Source organism: Mytilus galloprovincialis, chromosome 8 (assembly GCF_965363235.1).
Source record: "Mytilus galloprovincialis chromosome 8, xbMytGall1.hap1.1, whole genome shotgun sequence".
Classification (NCBI taxonomy): Eukaryota; Metazoa; Mollusca; class Bivalvia; order Mytilida; family Mytilidae; genus Mytilus; species Mytilus galloprovincialis.
Window position 1 is genome coordinate 24,856,043 of NC_134845.1, and position 18,031 is coordinate 24,874,073.

The 18,031-nt window shown below is 31.9% G+C and overlaps 1 protein-coding gene across 1 annotated transcript in view; it reads right to left on the reverse strand.

The window, feature by feature from the left end:
* LOC143085385 (uncharacterized) overlaps positions 1 to 18,031 on the reverse strand; it is a 129,796-nt gene that overhangs the window by 60,606 nt on the left and 51,159 nt on the right. The window contains exons 11-22 of the mRNA XM_076261684.1: positions 15,787 to 16,132; positions 14,918 to 15,218; positions 14,269 to 14,389; positions 12,887 to 13,111; positions 12,027 to 12,236; positions 10,618 to 10,895; positions 10,329 to 10,479; positions 9,331 to 9,549; positions 8,076 to 8,238; positions 7,357 to 7,613; positions 6,467 to 6,493; positions 3,793 to 3,990 (exon numbers count right to left, since the gene is read on the reverse strand). Of these exons, the coding sequence (XP_076117799.1) occupies positions 3,793 to 3,990; positions 6,467 to 6,493; positions 7,357 to 7,613; positions 8,076 to 8,238; positions 9,331 to 9,549; positions 10,329 to 10,479; positions 10,618 to 10,895; positions 12,027 to 12,236; positions 12,887 to 13,111; positions 14,269 to 14,389; positions 14,918 to 15,218; positions 15,787 to 16,132 (2,496 nt within the window). The remainder of the gene's footprint in view (positions 1 to 3,792; positions 3,991 to 6,466; positions 6,494 to 7,356; positions 7,614 to 8,075; positions 8,239 to 9,330; positions 9,550 to 10,328; positions 10,480 to 10,617; positions 10,896 to 12,026; positions 12,237 to 12,886; positions 13,112 to 14,268; positions 14,390 to 14,917; positions 15,219 to 15,786; positions 16,133 to 18,031) is intronic.

Below are 18,031 nucleotides of genomic sequence, written 5' to 3' on the forward strand. Positions count from 1 at the left end.
ATTTATTATTCTGATATCAGAAATAATCTCATAGTATCAAAGCAGAATGTCAGTTCTTTTAATTGAGATAACCAGTTTAATCACATTATTTACTTTTATAAAAAAAAATGATATTATCTGGATTTACAATCATTGACTAAGCTTGTCATCAACTCACTTACTTTACAAATGCTTTTAAAAGTTAACCTGTCAGTACTAAAATAAATAATTGTGGTATAAGACAAGATATTTTATTCAAATTAAAGGGCATATGAAGAGCAAAGTAATGTACATGTATTACAATGATTTATATATGTGTATATATAATGGATCAATGATGTTGATATAAATCAGATAAATATGGAGATAACCAACTCCATTCTTAGATTTTAAACCACAGCTAGTTCAGAGCCACACATATATTTGAAAAGGCATATAATAATTATATCTTCAATTAACAGGCAAGTATTCCCAAATGCCCAATTAAAACATATATATATTGATAACTTTCTGAGTTCAAACCATTTATTTTAAATTGCAACACAGTCACTTTTCAATGCCTCTAGGTTTTCTTGAATAAAAAGCCAATTAGATTTGTCACTTGTGCTTAACTTTTCACAACTTTTTTTTAACTTATTATTATATTATAATTAAATTCTTTTCTTAAAAACTTATAAAGGGGAAACTGACATTTATGGTATAGTTGCCAATGACATAACAGCCTGGAAACTTATCACCAGAGTCCAAGTCTCTGTTAGCAGTGACAGTTAAATTACAAGTCACTTGACATACATCAACAATTAATACATTCCATTGTTTTAAGGCAAATGAGGAAAATAAGAGTAACAATAGCTTTTGCCTTACTACATGCACAAGAGAATATTAGAAATTATAATATAAATTAAAAACCAATTGTTCAGAGAACAATTGTAGGTCTTTCCACTAGAAAAGATCTTTTTTGATATTGAAATATTAAAAATCAGTTTAAAATGTTAGTTCCTATGGCTGTATGATGTATTTATATGAATTTAAAGCAAAGGTCAAAATCTAGAACGTCATATTAACCTATGACCTTGACCTCAATTTCAAGTTCACAAACCAAGGACCTTAAATCAAAAGACCCAAGGTCTTTAATATGTTTGGTTTATTAGTAATATCACTTTACGCGTAATTCTAAATGTAAGATGGGCAAAAACTCCTATTTATTGTCTGCGCACCCTTTCAATCAAAATATACAAGTAAGGACATGTCGCAACTAACAATTTATGAAAAATTATTTGTCGATATGTCATAAGGTATTTGAAAATAAATGAAAATAAGCCAAAATCAAAATTTAGAATATGACCTTGACCTTTGACCTTGACCTCATTTTTATTATTTTCGACCAAGGACCCCAAATCTAAAGACCCTATGTCTTTATCACTTATGGTTTACCATTTAGAAATGCATATCACTTAATTTAAGGGAAAAGGGGGAATAACTCTCATATGGAGTCTCCGTAAAGCTTCGGTCCAAATGAATATCCTAATCCTGAAGATGTAACGAGCAATTTGGTAAAATAAATTTGTCGTAATCTTTAACGGTTGCGAAGGAGTAGTGGCCACAAGAAAAACAGTCTTTGGGGAGATAACTCTTACAACGTAAAGTATTTTGTTACACAGTTGTAAATTTTTAAAGCGTATAAACTATACGATACCATATTCCAAATATCTAAGCGACATCTTTTGAAACATCAATAATACGCAAGAAAAAAAATTAGGCGGAAGAAAAAAAAAAAAAAAAATAATAATAATAATAATAATCAGAACAAATTCAATAGGTCTTTCCACGGAAAGGTGGAAAGACCTAATTAGAAAATATCAGAGGCAAAAAAGACAGGACTTAGCCACTGGACTTTTAGTAAAGTACCCTTACTAACCCTTAGAGGAGCTGCTGTATACTAGAAAAAATTATATTGATGATTTGACCCCATCAATCAGCATTTTAGCATTACATTATTGTCAATTGCTATCTGCTCTATTTGTTCCAACCTGTCATGAGAGTCAAAATGTATTCCTAGGGTGGGAATTAAACCCATGTACGTTCATTTACTTTATTGTTCTTTGTGTACACAAAATGTACATGTCCATGAAATATATCAAATGCAAAAAATGCTGTAATGTATCATTACACCCTCATTAGTTAAGGACCAAGTAAAAGAAGTCCCTGCACCTACCTAGACGTATTTCTTGGGTAAGATTTATTATATAACTATTGAAAGTATAACACCATAAAGGTTATTGGCAAGTATATAGTAACATCAACGTGCAATTCAAGTAAACAAACTGTCAAACATAAACAATCTACCACGTGTGCTGTGCTTGAAAACGACCCATCAGGCTTATTTACACGAATTTTTGCTCAAGCAGACAGTTAAATATGTCCGTTTACGTTATGGGGTCTGTTAAGAATGTATTTGCTGTTATAAATTGTGTATGCATGGAAATATAAGGAAGATAACGTTGATTTTTACCGTAACTTTTGAATACACAACATTCCCAAGGTATCCCCACAAAACACATGGCTACTTTGTAACGACGGCTGGTAACGTGTAGCCACTTTCTAACGGCAAATGCCATTGGATGATCTTCAAAGATCAATAATAAAATTGCTAATAAATGATTGGATACGAAATTCTGTCAGATTATAAATAGGTGAAAAAATGTAAACATTGAAATCCGCCATCTTGACGTAGGAAACAAACTAATTTTCAGTCTTGGATTAAAGGACATTGCGCACATTGCCAGCGTATCATGCATAAACAGTCATCTGCAAATATATCTTTCAATTTGTGTTTTACACTTACTTTTCTCTGTTTTAGTTAATTTAATGTTTTAATTTACTACAGAATGGGACATCGTTCTCAAAGATGCCGTAGAAAAAATTATAGGTGGCGCTGTTTGTGGGCGTAAACATTTTACATACGGGTTCTTTTTTTGTCGACAAATTGACCTCTATCTGTCAGATTCAGGCGTTTGCCTTCCAACTGTATTAAGCTTCTCAATGATCAAAATGTTTGTCAAACTGCTATAATAACCAGTGTAATTTTTCTGATAAAATGGTTAGTTCAAATTTTTTGAAATTTTTGTCAAAGGGTCAAAGTAAATACTTTGTCAAAATTTTATGAAAAATAAACGAGCCAAATTAATTTTAGTGAAGGTGTTGAGTACCACCTTAAATGATGTTTTTTCTTCATTAATGTATATTGGAGACATTTATTATATTTTTTTTTCATTTATTCTTATTTGTTTTTCACTTTTCTCTTCAAAATTGATTATTTACAAATATTAAAATCTTGTAATGGCTTAAAGTGTGGATGCTAGAAATTCCTGTTACAAATATGATACTGTTGGTAAACAAAAGAATAAATGAAAATATTCATTGGTTTTCTAGTATTTATATATAAAAATCATGTGACCTGAAAATATGTTAATTCAAAATATAATACAAGAGTGCACACACTTAAAAGTATTGTCTGCTTTACTTACCGTGAAAGTCTGATATATGAAGGTTTCTACTACAAGTAGTACAAACGCTTTACATTACCAATGATCTATGAAAATGATGTATTGTTCAGACGGAAACAATAAAATGAAAAATATTGTTGCCTCAAAATGTCTCATTCAAAATCATGAGTCAGTGTGAAACTTTTTCTAGATTTGTTTATTATTAAAGATGAAATCATTGCAAATATCTAAATTCTAACAGCACTTGTCCAGAATTGAGCTATTCTTCAAACAAAGAGGAATTTTCCAAGCATACATTTTATTTTACCTCAAATGGTGTCAAAGCCAGTCCTGACTCCTGGTGAGACAAACTTGTATCGACATCCTTCATGGACACAACATCACTTCCTCCTGCAGTTGTACCTATGCTTATATTGTATGTCACATCTAAATGTGGATGAGCAAATCCTGACCATCGAGCTGACATACTGTCGGCAGATGTCTGAAAATCTATATCTTCTATGTCCTAGAAAAAAATTAAGAACTTGAAGATTTCATTTTGTGAAGCACCTCATAATGGATTATAAATTATCCAACTGACACTTAATTTTATCAACAGACCTATTATAAAGTGAAACTGTTACAGCAAATAAATCAGTATTATTTTTTTTTTAAGTTAATAAAATTTCTTACACCCCTCTCTCCACACCCCCTCCCTCCAAATAAAAATTTGAAAGTGACTTCACCACTCAATAATTGATAGATCTAATACAATAATCAAAGCGCTGTAAGCGGTGAAGGCAGTTAACCAAAAACCAAGGCAACCGTAATTATGAAAACTGGCAATGTTGCCTCAACATTAAACATTCATATATAGTACATTACAAAGCAATGCATATATGAGGATTTGTTATATTGTCCCATACATGAATATATATGGTTTAGGGGTGGGGATCTGGACCATTTTTAAATTCTAAAACAGGAAGGGTGGGGTGACCCCAGCGACTCTTCCTATATTTCATTTGATTTTTCATATTGTCACAAACATGAATATATATGGTTAAGGGGTGTGGATCTCGACCGTTTCCAAGTTCTCAAACAGGAGGGGTGGGGTAACTCCAGGGACTCCCCTATATTTCATTTTATTTATTATATTGTCCTATACTTGAATATATGCAGGGGCGGATTCAGGGGGTTGGGTGTTGCGGGCTTGCACCCTCCTTAAATTTGCAAAGCATGGGTTGTTCTCAGCTTAATAAAGAATATTCCGATAATTTTACCTCAAATTTTTTTTAGCATCGCTCTGCTCGGCGAAAATTTAAGTTTGTGCCCCTCCTAACCTAAAATCCTGGATCTGCCCCTCATATGGTTTAGGGGTGGGTAGCTCGACCGTTTCCAAGTTATCAAACAGGAGGGGTAGAGTGTCCCAAAGAATGCCACCTATATATCATATGATTTACTTACATTTAGGTATACATAATATAGTTGCATTATTTGTGAAAATAAAGAAACTTTCAGCTACTTTAATTGACCCTTCAAAATTGAGAAAAACAAATAACCCTTCGAAATTGCAGTAATATGTTACACTTTAAAAGCATCTCACATGCATTATCATCATTTATCACTGATAAAGAAAATTTAGACTGTGACCATGAACATGTATATTGTTAGATATACTGTTCCCAGCTGTCACGTTGTATTGGATTTTTAAATTAAAATTTGTCAAAAAGTAATTTTGAGTTTCTGTATAAAATATTTTTCTGATTTTTCTTTCTTTTACATATGTCTTTTGGTTTACAATTCTAGTGTTTATATTCATTTACCATGCATAGATTTATTTTTTCACCTGCTTTGATTTATTTTGTAATTGATCGCCAAACCCGGAATTTTCCTTATCCGCTTCCGGAATCGGATCCGATATTGTAAAATTTTGTCTTCACGGCCGCCATTGTTATGTGTTTACAATGTTGTTTTTGTCAATCAGAGACGATTTTACTCGAATCTATACAATATTTGTCGGCGATTTTCTGTATAAAGCTAGCGGTTGAACAAAATGAACATCGCTGTCATGAATAATAATGATAAAAAAAAGTTTTTAGCTCGTTTAATTGGAGACTTTGCTGACTTGCATGTAAGGTTTGCAAAGTAATTTCTTATTTTCTTTCAAGTGGAAGGTAACTACGTCGGGCGTAGCTAGAAAACCAACTATCCTAGTCGAAATTCCGCTTGCAAAAGTGGAAGGTCACGGACCTCGGACCACCGCTAATTTGCACACCTGCCTCCAAATTGAAAAGCTACGAAAATTTCTTTTTTCTAATATGAAATTGCCGCCAACAGCATGAACAGTTGAACTTATTATATAATAGACTACTGACGTAATTGTACTACGTATTGATGACAAACAATATCCCTACGACTTTTGCCATTTGGGAAATCTAAACTACTTGTCTTAAGAGATTTTCGGCGATTAAATATTTCATACAATTGTTCCTTGACATCTTAGCTAAAAGCACAAGTCATAATGAACTACACAAGGATTCTTAATAAGCACTACTTCCTATGTGTAACTTCAAAACTTTTGGATAAATCGACAATCATTTAAGGTTTTTCTGGTCATATTTTTTGTAATCCAGAATAAAAAGTATTAAAAAAGTGTTCAATTAGTTATATATAACATAGTAGCGAGCTAGATAATAACAATGGCAAGTATTTCAGCATTTATTGGGTAGAACACAAATCTAGGGTGCTCGCATAATGCAGCTTAACTGCATAAAAATCCTTGTACTGAAATTTTCGTCTAAGAAATAAATAGTCACATTATTTGTAAACCTTCTAATAAATAAATAGACACATTATTTGTAAACCTTCTACATATGTAATAAATAAATTGTCACATTGTTCATGAATCAGGGTTTTAGCAGGTATCAATAAAGGCACCAATTTACTATTAAATCTTAAGATATGAAATAATATAATGTTAAATGCTAATGTAACGATCTTACCTTTAATGGAATATCAGTAACAAAATTCTAAAAGAAACAATAGTTATATCAGTGTAAGCAAAAAAAGCAGAGTGATTAATTGAAAAGTTTAAAATATTAAATATATATAAGAGAAAGTTCTTTGTTATGCATTTAGGCATCGGATATTCATAAAAGTATGAAAATATATTTGACTTGTATTCATCTCATCACTAGAATTTTACTAGCCATGTGCAACAAGATAGGTACCTCTAGCAGAGCAGGAATTGCTTACCCTTCTAGAGCAACTCAGATCTCATCTGGTTTCTGGTTGAACTTATGTTTCTCAAACTTTTGTTTTAAGTATAGCATTTTGTGGACTTTTTATTATCTTTGAGTTGCTCTTTTTTCTTCAACTTACAAATTTTTTTTGGGGCCTTAGTTTTTCACAACTTTGCTAAATCAAAATATGTGAAAAAATTTTAATATTGACAATACCAGTATTTATCGCTATTTTACGAATTTTTCCTTTGATCTTGCTGACTGATAATTTTCTTTCTCAGCAGAGTCGAGTTATATGAAATTTATTGCTTACGTAACTAAGGGAACATGTGCCTTTGTCAAGGAAACATCTTCATAGGTAAAATTGCGACAAAAAGATTATCATTGGTCATCTCAACTCGTTTGCTTTTCTAACTTTTGCCGTACCGGCTTAAGAGAAAAAACCCAATCCCGTTGAAATAACCAACAATATGTAAATATCAATTTAAATGCATTATATTCAGATATTAGTAAAGACTTTAATGGTTTGTCTAGTTTTCTACATGCTGTTGATTTTTTACACAACAAAAAAGGTTGATGTATTCTAGCAAATGTAAAATATAAAATTTTATACAAAAATATAAATACAAATTAAATGAAGACTAGCAAACCTGTGGGTCAACATCTATAATAACTCCTTCAGCTGGTAGTTGAACATCATGAATATATGAATCAGATGTTTGAATGGTTACCAGTCCTGCACTGTTTGTTATTTTGATTGACACATAGTATGTGTGGTGGCCATGCAGGAACCAGTCCATATTTGTTATATCGACTGCCGTACAGTTGGGTGGATAAGTGAATGTACAGATATCTCCAGACTGTAATGGTAGGAAGTCATGTATGTCTGTACCATAGGCAGTGTGACCTGAAAGGTATTGTTATATTCTTCAAATAAAAGATAAAAGATAATCAGCAACAACTTCAAAATTACAGACTTTCAATATATTGTCATTTAAGTGCAGTAACTCTTAAAAATGGAAGAATGTAGAAATTGACATTTGGAGAATTTTTGCCCCATAAAATTTACTAAGTCTTTGAAATGTTCAAGACATTAGACAATAATTTTCACCCCTGTTTTTTTCTATTTACAGTTATGGTAGCCATGATGGTTTGATTGACAGGAATAGAAAACACAAACTTTATACTAGATACCTTCAATACCTTAATAATCACTAGTTTAGTTAAGTCTGTTACATTGAATTTAGAGGAGTATAGGTTTAAAGTGTATGCCCTTGAACCCTTAAATGATGGAATGAATTTTTGAATGAGTTGAGACACACAGTTAAGTATAACTAATTAAAATCAGCTGTATTAAACTGAAACTTACCAACAGCAAACTTGTAGTCAAGCTCGAAGAATTCTTCACTGTCAGAGACAGCGTCATGAGGCCATGAAGTTATAAGGTAATCCCCTGACAATTCTACTGTAAATACACTGCTGCCACCAACAAACTCTGGTGGTGTTGTATCCATAAAACAAGGACCTAAAGTCTATAAAATGTACATGTAAAAAGTCAAAGGTAAAAAAAATATCATAGATCATAAAAACATATAACAAATCATACAGATATAAATAAAGATGTTCAGAAAAGCATTAATATAAATATTGCTCAATTCCAGGCAATTAAGGACTTTGGAATACAAGGACAATGTAGCCTCAAATCAAATGGTTTTCAAGGCAATGACATTTGTCTTACTCTACCACATCTGTTTGTTAAGTCCACATACTGCTGTAATTTTGAAATTTACCCATTAAGCTATAACCATACTCTTCAATACACGTTTTTTCCAAGAAATTCAAACATAATAACGTAAACAACAATTTAATTCATTTTTAACCGTCCATTTTATTTTTAATCTTATATAATTTAATTTTGGATGTAACGCATCTTCTGATTGGCTGACGTTATTTAGTTATCAGCCCATAGACATAATTTAGTCATGTGACCGTGACGTCATCAACGTTTTTTCATGGTTTTCTACGGTTTAAAATGGATTTTAGAGTTAAATTATAAGAAATGACTGTAATATTTTTTCTGTCTATTCGAAATAATATAAAAAATGTGGTGCAAACTGTTAAATAACCTGCTACGCGCGTTATTCAGTGTGCACCAATTTTTTTATGTTATTTCTTTAAAGACAGAAAAAAATATTACAGTCATTCCTTAAATGTAAAAAAAAAAATAATATAAACAAAACCATTCAAATAATCATGATGACCTTAAAAGGATATGATCCAGGTTACAATTTAGAATAATAAACAAATCACCTAGTTTCTGGAAAAAAATGAAAGACAATTTTTCATCTATTACAGTCAAATCTAAAACAATACTGCAAATCGAGAAATTATTTTGAGATTTTATCAATGCGAAATATGCAACAGTTTGAGAAGTCCCAATATTAAGAACTCATTATACCATATCTTATGCATATAGCTGTATGCATATTTTCCTATAATCGCAAAAATTAATCTCTCTTTTTTGTTCATTCTCCAAAATTGCAATAATAAATGCACACAATTATTTGTGAACCTGCAGTATTTTGATACTTAGAATCAAGAACCCACAATAAATAAGTACATACTGTTAATCCTTCTACGTTAGATTTACTGATGGTTTTTATAATGATATAGAATTGTGTTCCGTCTGGAATGTTAGAATGAACCACTCTGTGGTGAGCATGTTGTTTTGTTGATTCAAATGCCATGATATCTGGTGCAGCACTTCCTGAAGTTGATGAAAATCCGAGTTCATAATCATATACTTTAGCTGGAATGTCTACAGGTTCCCAAGATATCTCCATCTGCAAAGTAATCATTGATATTTTTACCAAATTATAGTTGCTACTAGGCAGGAGGGATATACAGAAAAGAAGACTTAGGTTTTCTTATTACCTGTTTTGGTTAAGCTTGTGGATCATGCAAAGTTCCAATTCAAGTCCAGGTTTGATTTGGTTATACTCTTGGTCCATTTTGCTTTTATCAGATCTTCACAATTTGTATTATCTTTTACATTTTAACATATTTTGACTTCGAGCATCACTGAACAGATATATTAAAACAACACATCTGGTGCTGTAAAGTTTGAAATGTTAATTTAAGATCCTATGTGTTTTCTATCTGGACTGGTCTATCAATGCAAAGATTGACAGTACAAACGCCTGTCTTTTAAAGATGACCATCCTTGAGATGTACTTCAATATTTTGTTTCTGGGTTTGTTGAGGTTTTCTCCACATCTCCATTTGACATATAGTAAATCTGTTCATCAATCTTTTACAGTATACCTCTGCATACAAAATATTTACCTTCTGGTCTTTCTGTCCAGTGGTGCATCCAGAGGGGGTGTCTGGGGGATAGAACCCACCTTTTTTAGGTTAATCAATGCATTTAAATGGGGAAATATTGTTGGAACCCTCCCTCTAGCCTCTGGGTTGGGACCTCCCCCCTCTCCTTTTTGAAAATGGCTGAATCCGCTACTGCTGTCTGATAGATAGTTGTATCATTGGCACTAATACCAAATGTCTTTACTTTTATTAAGATAAAGTGGTCCTTGTAAGATAATTTTTATTTTCTCTGACTTACCAAAGAAGATTTATACAATGTTAATCCTATGTTACTTGGTGCACCTGAAGAGTTACCACAGAACACATGACCATCTACTTCTACCAGACTACCATTGTCAAACTTTTCCTGAGGGTATAGATCTATGTCATTCAGTGATGTTGCTTTACTCCTACAAAACATAATAGGTATTAGAGACAATAGTGGAATTGTGCTTTTAAGTCTTATTTGCATACAACTAAAACTGAGAGAAGTAACTGACTCACATATACACAACTTAAAGTGGGAGTAGGTGTCAAGTCTTACTTACACACAATCAGCAGTCACATCAGTTATAAGTCTCCTCATACGATCAGATCCCAAAATGTAATAGTTAGTAAATGTGGAATCTGTTATAAGTCCTCCAGTAATCAGTGAATTTTCCACAACTATTTCCTGAACTGCTGGGACTGAACTGTCTATGGTAACTCCATCTGAACATACTGGGTCTGAGGGATCCAGAGCTCTGTTATATGCTACCACAGTGAAGTAATACGTCCCATTAACACTTGCAGTATGGCTGCCAAAGGTGTTGTAAGTCTCTACTAGCTGAAATGAAAATATAATTGGGTGTAAACTCAGTATTTATATTTGCATGACAAAATACTGATTATTTAATGTTTTGACGAAATCTTACAATTTCTTCATACTGATCATATAGTATATGTACTATGAAGCTTCTATAGACGTATTTACACTTGTATGCAAACATGCCCACCATTACTTTTAAATCACAATTGAAGTCATAATTTAAATGTTATTGTAGCCTGATGTCAGAAGATTTTTTGGACACAGATCTAAGGTTGTTTGAAGACAAATTCAGCTACATTCCAAAAGTGTAAATAAGTTTATTGTTCCAATCATTTTACACTTTACTTCTATAATAACAACCCTTACCGGTAGTTTGATCTAAGAGTTATCTAAAGAAATTCCTTATTTAAATTTTATGCAATGTTACAATTACTGTGAACATAATATATACATTTGTATATAATTCTTGAACAGCGTATCTTTCATGTATCAATAGTAAAGTAAACCAGGAATTTAAGTATGTACAATTATTAGAACAAATTTTATAAAGGGTTGTATGTAGAAGTAGTCAGATCCAACAATGAGTTTCACAAATAAGATTGAACGTAAGTGTTACACAATTCAGTATACTTATGATCAATTTTAGTCTTCAAGATTTTTTGTTTATCTCATATTGCTTTGAAAAGTAGATATGTATGTTTACATTTATATACTAATAAAATTGAGAATGGAAATGGGGAATGTGTCAAAGAGACAACAACCCGACCAAATAAAAAACAACAGCAGAGGGTCACCAACAGGTCTTCAATGTAGCGAGAAGTTCCCGCACCCGGAGGCGTCCTTCAGCTGGCCCCTGAACAAATATATACTAGTCCAGTGATAATGAACGCCATACTAATTTCCAAATTGTACACAAGAAACTAAAATTAAAATAATACAAGACTAACAAAGGCCAGAGGCTCCTGACTTGGGACAGGCGCAAAAATGCGGCGGGGTTAAACATGTTTGTGAGATCTCAACAAGTTCTGTATAAAAGAAAATCAATATAGCCTACCCGCATTCTATATACATGTACCTGTCCGAGGTCATGAGCCTTTACAGTGGTTGTCTATGGTTGCTTTGTCCTATTCATTTTTATTATCTACTTACATTTGGGTTTGTTCCATCAAGAGTAAAGTCATTCTTGCCAGCACAACTGGTACCAACTATATATTGGTAGAAAAACACCCCACTTTCTCTATCAAAAAACTCCTCCCAGTATGCTTTGAGATCAGTTCCTTGTTGATAGTCTATCTCTGGGTTACCCTTGATACCATCATGTACCATTCCTGAATGAGGTGGGCTTATGTCAATTGTTATCTGCAAATATTTTTTCAAAATATGATATAAGGAGCTTGTACATTAATGGCAAGTTATGATACCAATCAAGAACCATTCCTGAATGAGGTGGGCTTAAATCAATTGTTATCTGCAAATATTTGCAAAATACTGTAAATTCAGAAATTTTTGCAATGTTTTTATAATGGTTAAAAAATGCAACAGGGTTATAATCACAATAATTTAAACCCTTAATTGAATTATTCGTATGAATAAAACAGGATTCTCATTATCACTATTGCAAAATTAAAATCTCATTGTAAAAATCGCAATAAAATATGCACCCAATAATTTCAGAATTCACAGTAGTATAAAAGGAGCTAAATGTACATGTATGGCAAGTTCTCCAAGAGACGTTATCTACATGACTTGTGGACAGTAATTTAAAGTGTAAATATATCTAAGTCAATTACTATTCAACAAGTTAACCTTTAAGAATAAATAAATCACATTTAAGAAATATGAACCTAATAATTGGTAAATGTAACTAGTGATTTCATAAAATTTTGTAGAGGAAAAACTCATTTTGTTCCCACAACACTTAATTTCTAAAACATGTCTTACATTAAATTGCATTAATATAAAAAACAACAACACATGCATGATAAAATAATAGAAGACAAATAACAGACCTTTTTCTTTAATACAGTTGTAATTTTAGCAATGTTTGTGATAGAAACTTCGATGTAATAATCATATTCATGCATTCCTTTATCTTTATTCTGTAGCAGACCTCCAGTTAGCTTGATTTCTGGTTTAATTTGGAAATGGCGATGAAAACATCCTTGAAAGGGTGTACAGTAACAGTTAGCTCCCCTGGCATAAGAACCATATGTACTGTTACATGATGATAAATCCTGAAAAGAAAATCAACAAAATTTACAACCAGAAAAGCAGTGTCTCATTTCACTAATACTTTTCTGAACACATTTTCTATAACCAGTGCCTTTTTTCGAACAAATCTCCAAAAAAGAATTAAAATGAATGTTTTGTGTTGTGAGTTACTACAGGGCATAAAAGAAAGATGTGCTTTTTTTTTAACTTACATAGGTTGTTTACTGTAGTATGAAAAATTATGGTACAGCTAGTTCATAGACAAACTATTCTTCACCTGCATTACTTGCTATATATATATCATATAAAAACATATTTCTTCGTAAATATTTTGAAGGTAATTTATGGTTGGGTTTTATATAAGCAATTTGTTTATTTGGTCATAGTTTTGTCTTGAGCTGTTTTTGTTTTCTCTTCATTAAATGACGGAGAATTGTCTAAAGAAATTTGTTTATTTGGTCATAGTTTTTTTTTTTTTAGCTGTTTTTGTTTTCTCTTCATTAAATGACGGAGAATTGTCTAAAGAAATTTGTTTATTTGGTCATAGTTTTGTCTTTAGCTGTTTTTGTTTTCTCTTCATGTGAAAACAGATAACAAAATTTTACAATTTAATTTGGTTGAAATATATAACAAATTTCTGAACAAAACATAATATCTCACAACAAAAATACAACCAACTAAACCTGTGACAATTCAGCTTCTATTAGTACCATGTTGCTTAAAATCAAACCAGAAGTTACCACAAAGTTGTTTTTAAAATGCATGTAGTTTTATTTGAAATATATAGTGAAAAATCTCAAGTGACGAATACTTATGGTCACACTCTGTAATGCCCATTGAAACATATTTCATTTATAAAAAACTAAAACATATACCAATGAATGTTCTGAAGTAGAATCTAATTGACTACTACTCTATAAATATGAAAAAACAAATCCAGAGAGAGGAGGGAAAAGAGAGATTGTCCTCCTGCACCCACCCCAAAAAAAAAAATCAAATCAAATAGTTGTCCCTTAATGCTTCAATAAGTCTTTAATACTCTTTATCAATATAACATAATTTAAGTGCAAAAAAATAATGATCTAAATATCTTACAATAAGTATTTAAGTCAACTTTTTTTATTCCCTGATTCTGCAGTACTGACTACAATAAGTCAACATTGTTTTATTTAAAACTTACAGAAGCTGATCCTTGAGCGATGATATCTTCATATCCATGTACATCTCCAGTCTTATGGTCAAACAACTTCCAATTCACAGAGTCCAAACCACTGTGCATGTCATAGGCTTCCCACTCTATCCTGTAGAATGTAAATAATTCTAATGAGCTATTCAATGTCTATGTTACAAATGGCTTTAACAGTTCTAATCTAGTTTATAATTAACTTCATACCCTATAAGTGTAATTGACTTTTTACTTTTTCATGAAAAAATAAAGAATTAATCAATCCTTTCTTTACAGAAATTCATGTGTTTTCAAAGTGAAATTCATATGAAACTCACATGAAATCAGTTTATGTTTGTTTCAATTATAAGTTAGTTAGAGGTGAAATTCACCTGAGATTATGAAATATAGACTATGATATATAAAAGAAGATATGGCATGATTGCCAATGAGACTACCAAATGACACAGAAATAAACAGCTATAGGTCACAGTACAGCCTTCAACAATGAGCAAAGCCCACACCACATAGTCAGCTATAAAAGGCTTGTTTGAGGTGAAATTCGCCTAAAATTGACATCGATCTCAATTCATATAAAATTCACATCAGTGAAATTTCCCTGTGTATTTCATGGCAGACCAAAATATTAGATATAATAACTTACGTCATTTTGGTAAAATCTTCTAAGCTATGTACACTGATGTTCAATCTGTCACCTTTGGTCAACCATAGATTTTCTAACAGAGGTGGTGTGGCATCTCTGTAGATGACAATAGTCTCTTCGTTATATTCACTAAGAACGTCAAAAGCTTTAACTGTTGAGGTCAGACGATCTCCATCAGCCCAATTTAACGTTAGGATGTCATACTGATTCTTTAATTTAGATATTGATGTTAGAGCACGGGAATCCTTAAGAGTACTTGGAGCACTATGAACCTCAAATGACACTTGGAAGTCTACAATGGCTGTGTAAAAAAAATAATGATGCTTTAAAGTATATCAAAAGACAAATTGCAGCTAATACATTTGTAAAATAGCAGGGAACAATCAGTCTAGATCTGGAAGAAATGGATGAATTTTGAGGGAATATGTAATTCATATTTAATACTTTTCAATTAAATGAAGAATGTGTTTTATAATATTTTCACTCCTGATTAATTTTTTGTCTTTATTTTTTGTCTGATTCAATTGTTTCTGCCACTTAAGGGGAGATGACTAAGGTTAATTTACTTTGAATAAGCTATGTGCTATGAATTTACTAAAAACAACTCCCTTGACCCAAATTTTCCTTTTGTTTTCTGAAAAGTCATTATAATACTACTGAAGATAATAACCAAAAACTGCAAAATTTCTTAAAATTACCAATGAAGCGGCAGCAATCCAACAACAGGTTGTCTTGATTTGTCTGAAAATTTCAGACACATTTTTTAAACTAGATACCTCAATGATGATTGTGGCCAAGTTTGATTCTAATTGGCTCAGTATTATTAGAGTAGAAGATTTATGTAAAAGATTAAACTAAGTTTAACTTACCATGAATATTAAAAATAGGTTCATTTGTCCTATCACCATACAAGTCTTCATAGATAACTTTTTGTGGATTATATGTCTGTACTCTATTTAACCATTTGTTATGTTTGTGTCTGGTATTTATAAATCTATCTTTGAACTGGACTTTGACCTTAAGAGTATCCTCTACAACCCATATGTAGGATGTATCTTCCGAAGCAGTTGGACAGTAAGTTGGATCTCCCTGTTTGTCTACAACAGACTCGTCATCAAACAGGAACAAACTACGCCCTGTCATATAGTTTCCTGCCTTGTCTACTGCAGTCATATGAAGAGAATACATCCCTGGTTCTGTCATCGCCAAGGTTACCTAGAGAAAACCATAAAAATAGTTTTAGATAAAAAAAAAACATTGGTTTAATTGATCTTTACTCATTTATAAACATTACTGTCGATTCATTATTATTTGTTGGATACCATTTTTGTTGATTTCATGGCAAATTCCAAGTGCAACAAATTACAGATTTTCTATAGGAATTTTTGCAGAGTCTGACAAGACCATGAATTCTAATATTCATTAAATTGCAAGCTTTCCTCAAACAACAAAAATTGGTACCCAAGAAAAAATAAAGGAATCAACAGTAGCATGAAACACTTGTATAATGATCATAGGTGAAATACAAAGCATTAAGAGGTCAAGGTTATTTCTCACTTGTATAATGATCATAGGTGAAATACAAAGCATTAAGAGGTCAAGGTTATTTCTCACTTGTATAATGATCATAGGTGAAATACAAAGCATTAAGAGGTCAAGGTTATTTCTCACTTGTATAATGATCATAGGTGAAATACAAAGCATTAAGAGGTCAAGGTTACTTCTCACTTGTATAATGATCATAGGTGAAATACAAAGCATTAAGAGGTCAAGGTTACTTCTAACTTGTATAATGATCATAGGTGAAATACAAAGCATTAAGAGGTCAAGGTTACTTCTCACTTGTATAATGATCATAGGTGAAATACAATGCATTAAGAGGTCAAGGTTAACATATATCAGACTAAAAAGATTTTTTAATCACATGAAAGTCTTAAATTGATGTTATATGAATCCATGTAATGACCATAACAAAACTGAAAGTAAGGTCAAGGTCAGTTTGCCTATGTTTTTTTTTGATAAAACAAATATTTTTAGTACATCAATGGAAATTAACTTTTAAAGCAAATTTTAATTAAATGATTTCTCAAAGGGCGACCTTCTACAAAGGTTTTTGCAATTGCATTTTATACAAACATGCTGCAAACATGCATATCCACTTGTATTTTTGTCCATCTGATGAGTTAAGCTTTTTTCAACTGATTTTTATAGTTCGTTCTTATGTTGTACTGTTATACCACTGTCCCAGGTTAGGGGGAGGGTTGGGATCCGGCTAACATGTTTAACCCCGCCACATTATTTATGTATGTGCCTGTCCCAAGTCAGGAGCCTGTAATTCAGTGGTTGTCGTTTGTTGATATGTTACATATTTGTTTTTCGTTCATTTTTTTACATAAATAAGGCCGTTAGTTTTCTCGTTTGAATTGTTTTACATTGTCTTATCGGGGCCTTTTATAGCTCACTATGCGGTATGGGCTTGGCTCATTGTTGAAGGCCGTACGGTGACCTATAGTTGTTAATGTCTGTGTCATTTTGGTCTTTTGTGGATAGTTGTCTCATTGGCAATCATACCACATCTTCTTTTTTATATGTTATACATGTATTGACTGATTGACTGGTGTTTGAATGCCACTTTCAACACTATTGTACATGTGCTACTTAGTGGCTGTCAGGTTTTATTGGTGGAGGAAGCCAGAGTGGCAGAAAACAACCACCTATCTTCAGTAGGAAAAATGAAAATCCTAGTCAATTAAGATTGGAATTTAGTTCACCTGCACCTTGTGGGTTTATAACTCACAACCTTAGTGTTAACTGGCTAGTGATACAAAAGGATGTTTGCTTGTCATGTTTCAGAATTTTTGTCAGATTTTCGAAATCCTTTGGTTTTATCCATTTGAATGCCTAAAACAATTCTGCCCATGGAACCTCATTTTTCTTCTTATAAATCTTTTACATGTATAATAATAAATATAATTTGTAAAAGTCTAATAAAATTTTTATTTATTTTTTAATAGTATTTGAGAACTTTAACTGGTCAATGATAAAGCTATGGAAAATCAAGAGAGAACATTTTCCGGCCAAAATTACAATGGCTAATATCTGGAAAACAAGCAC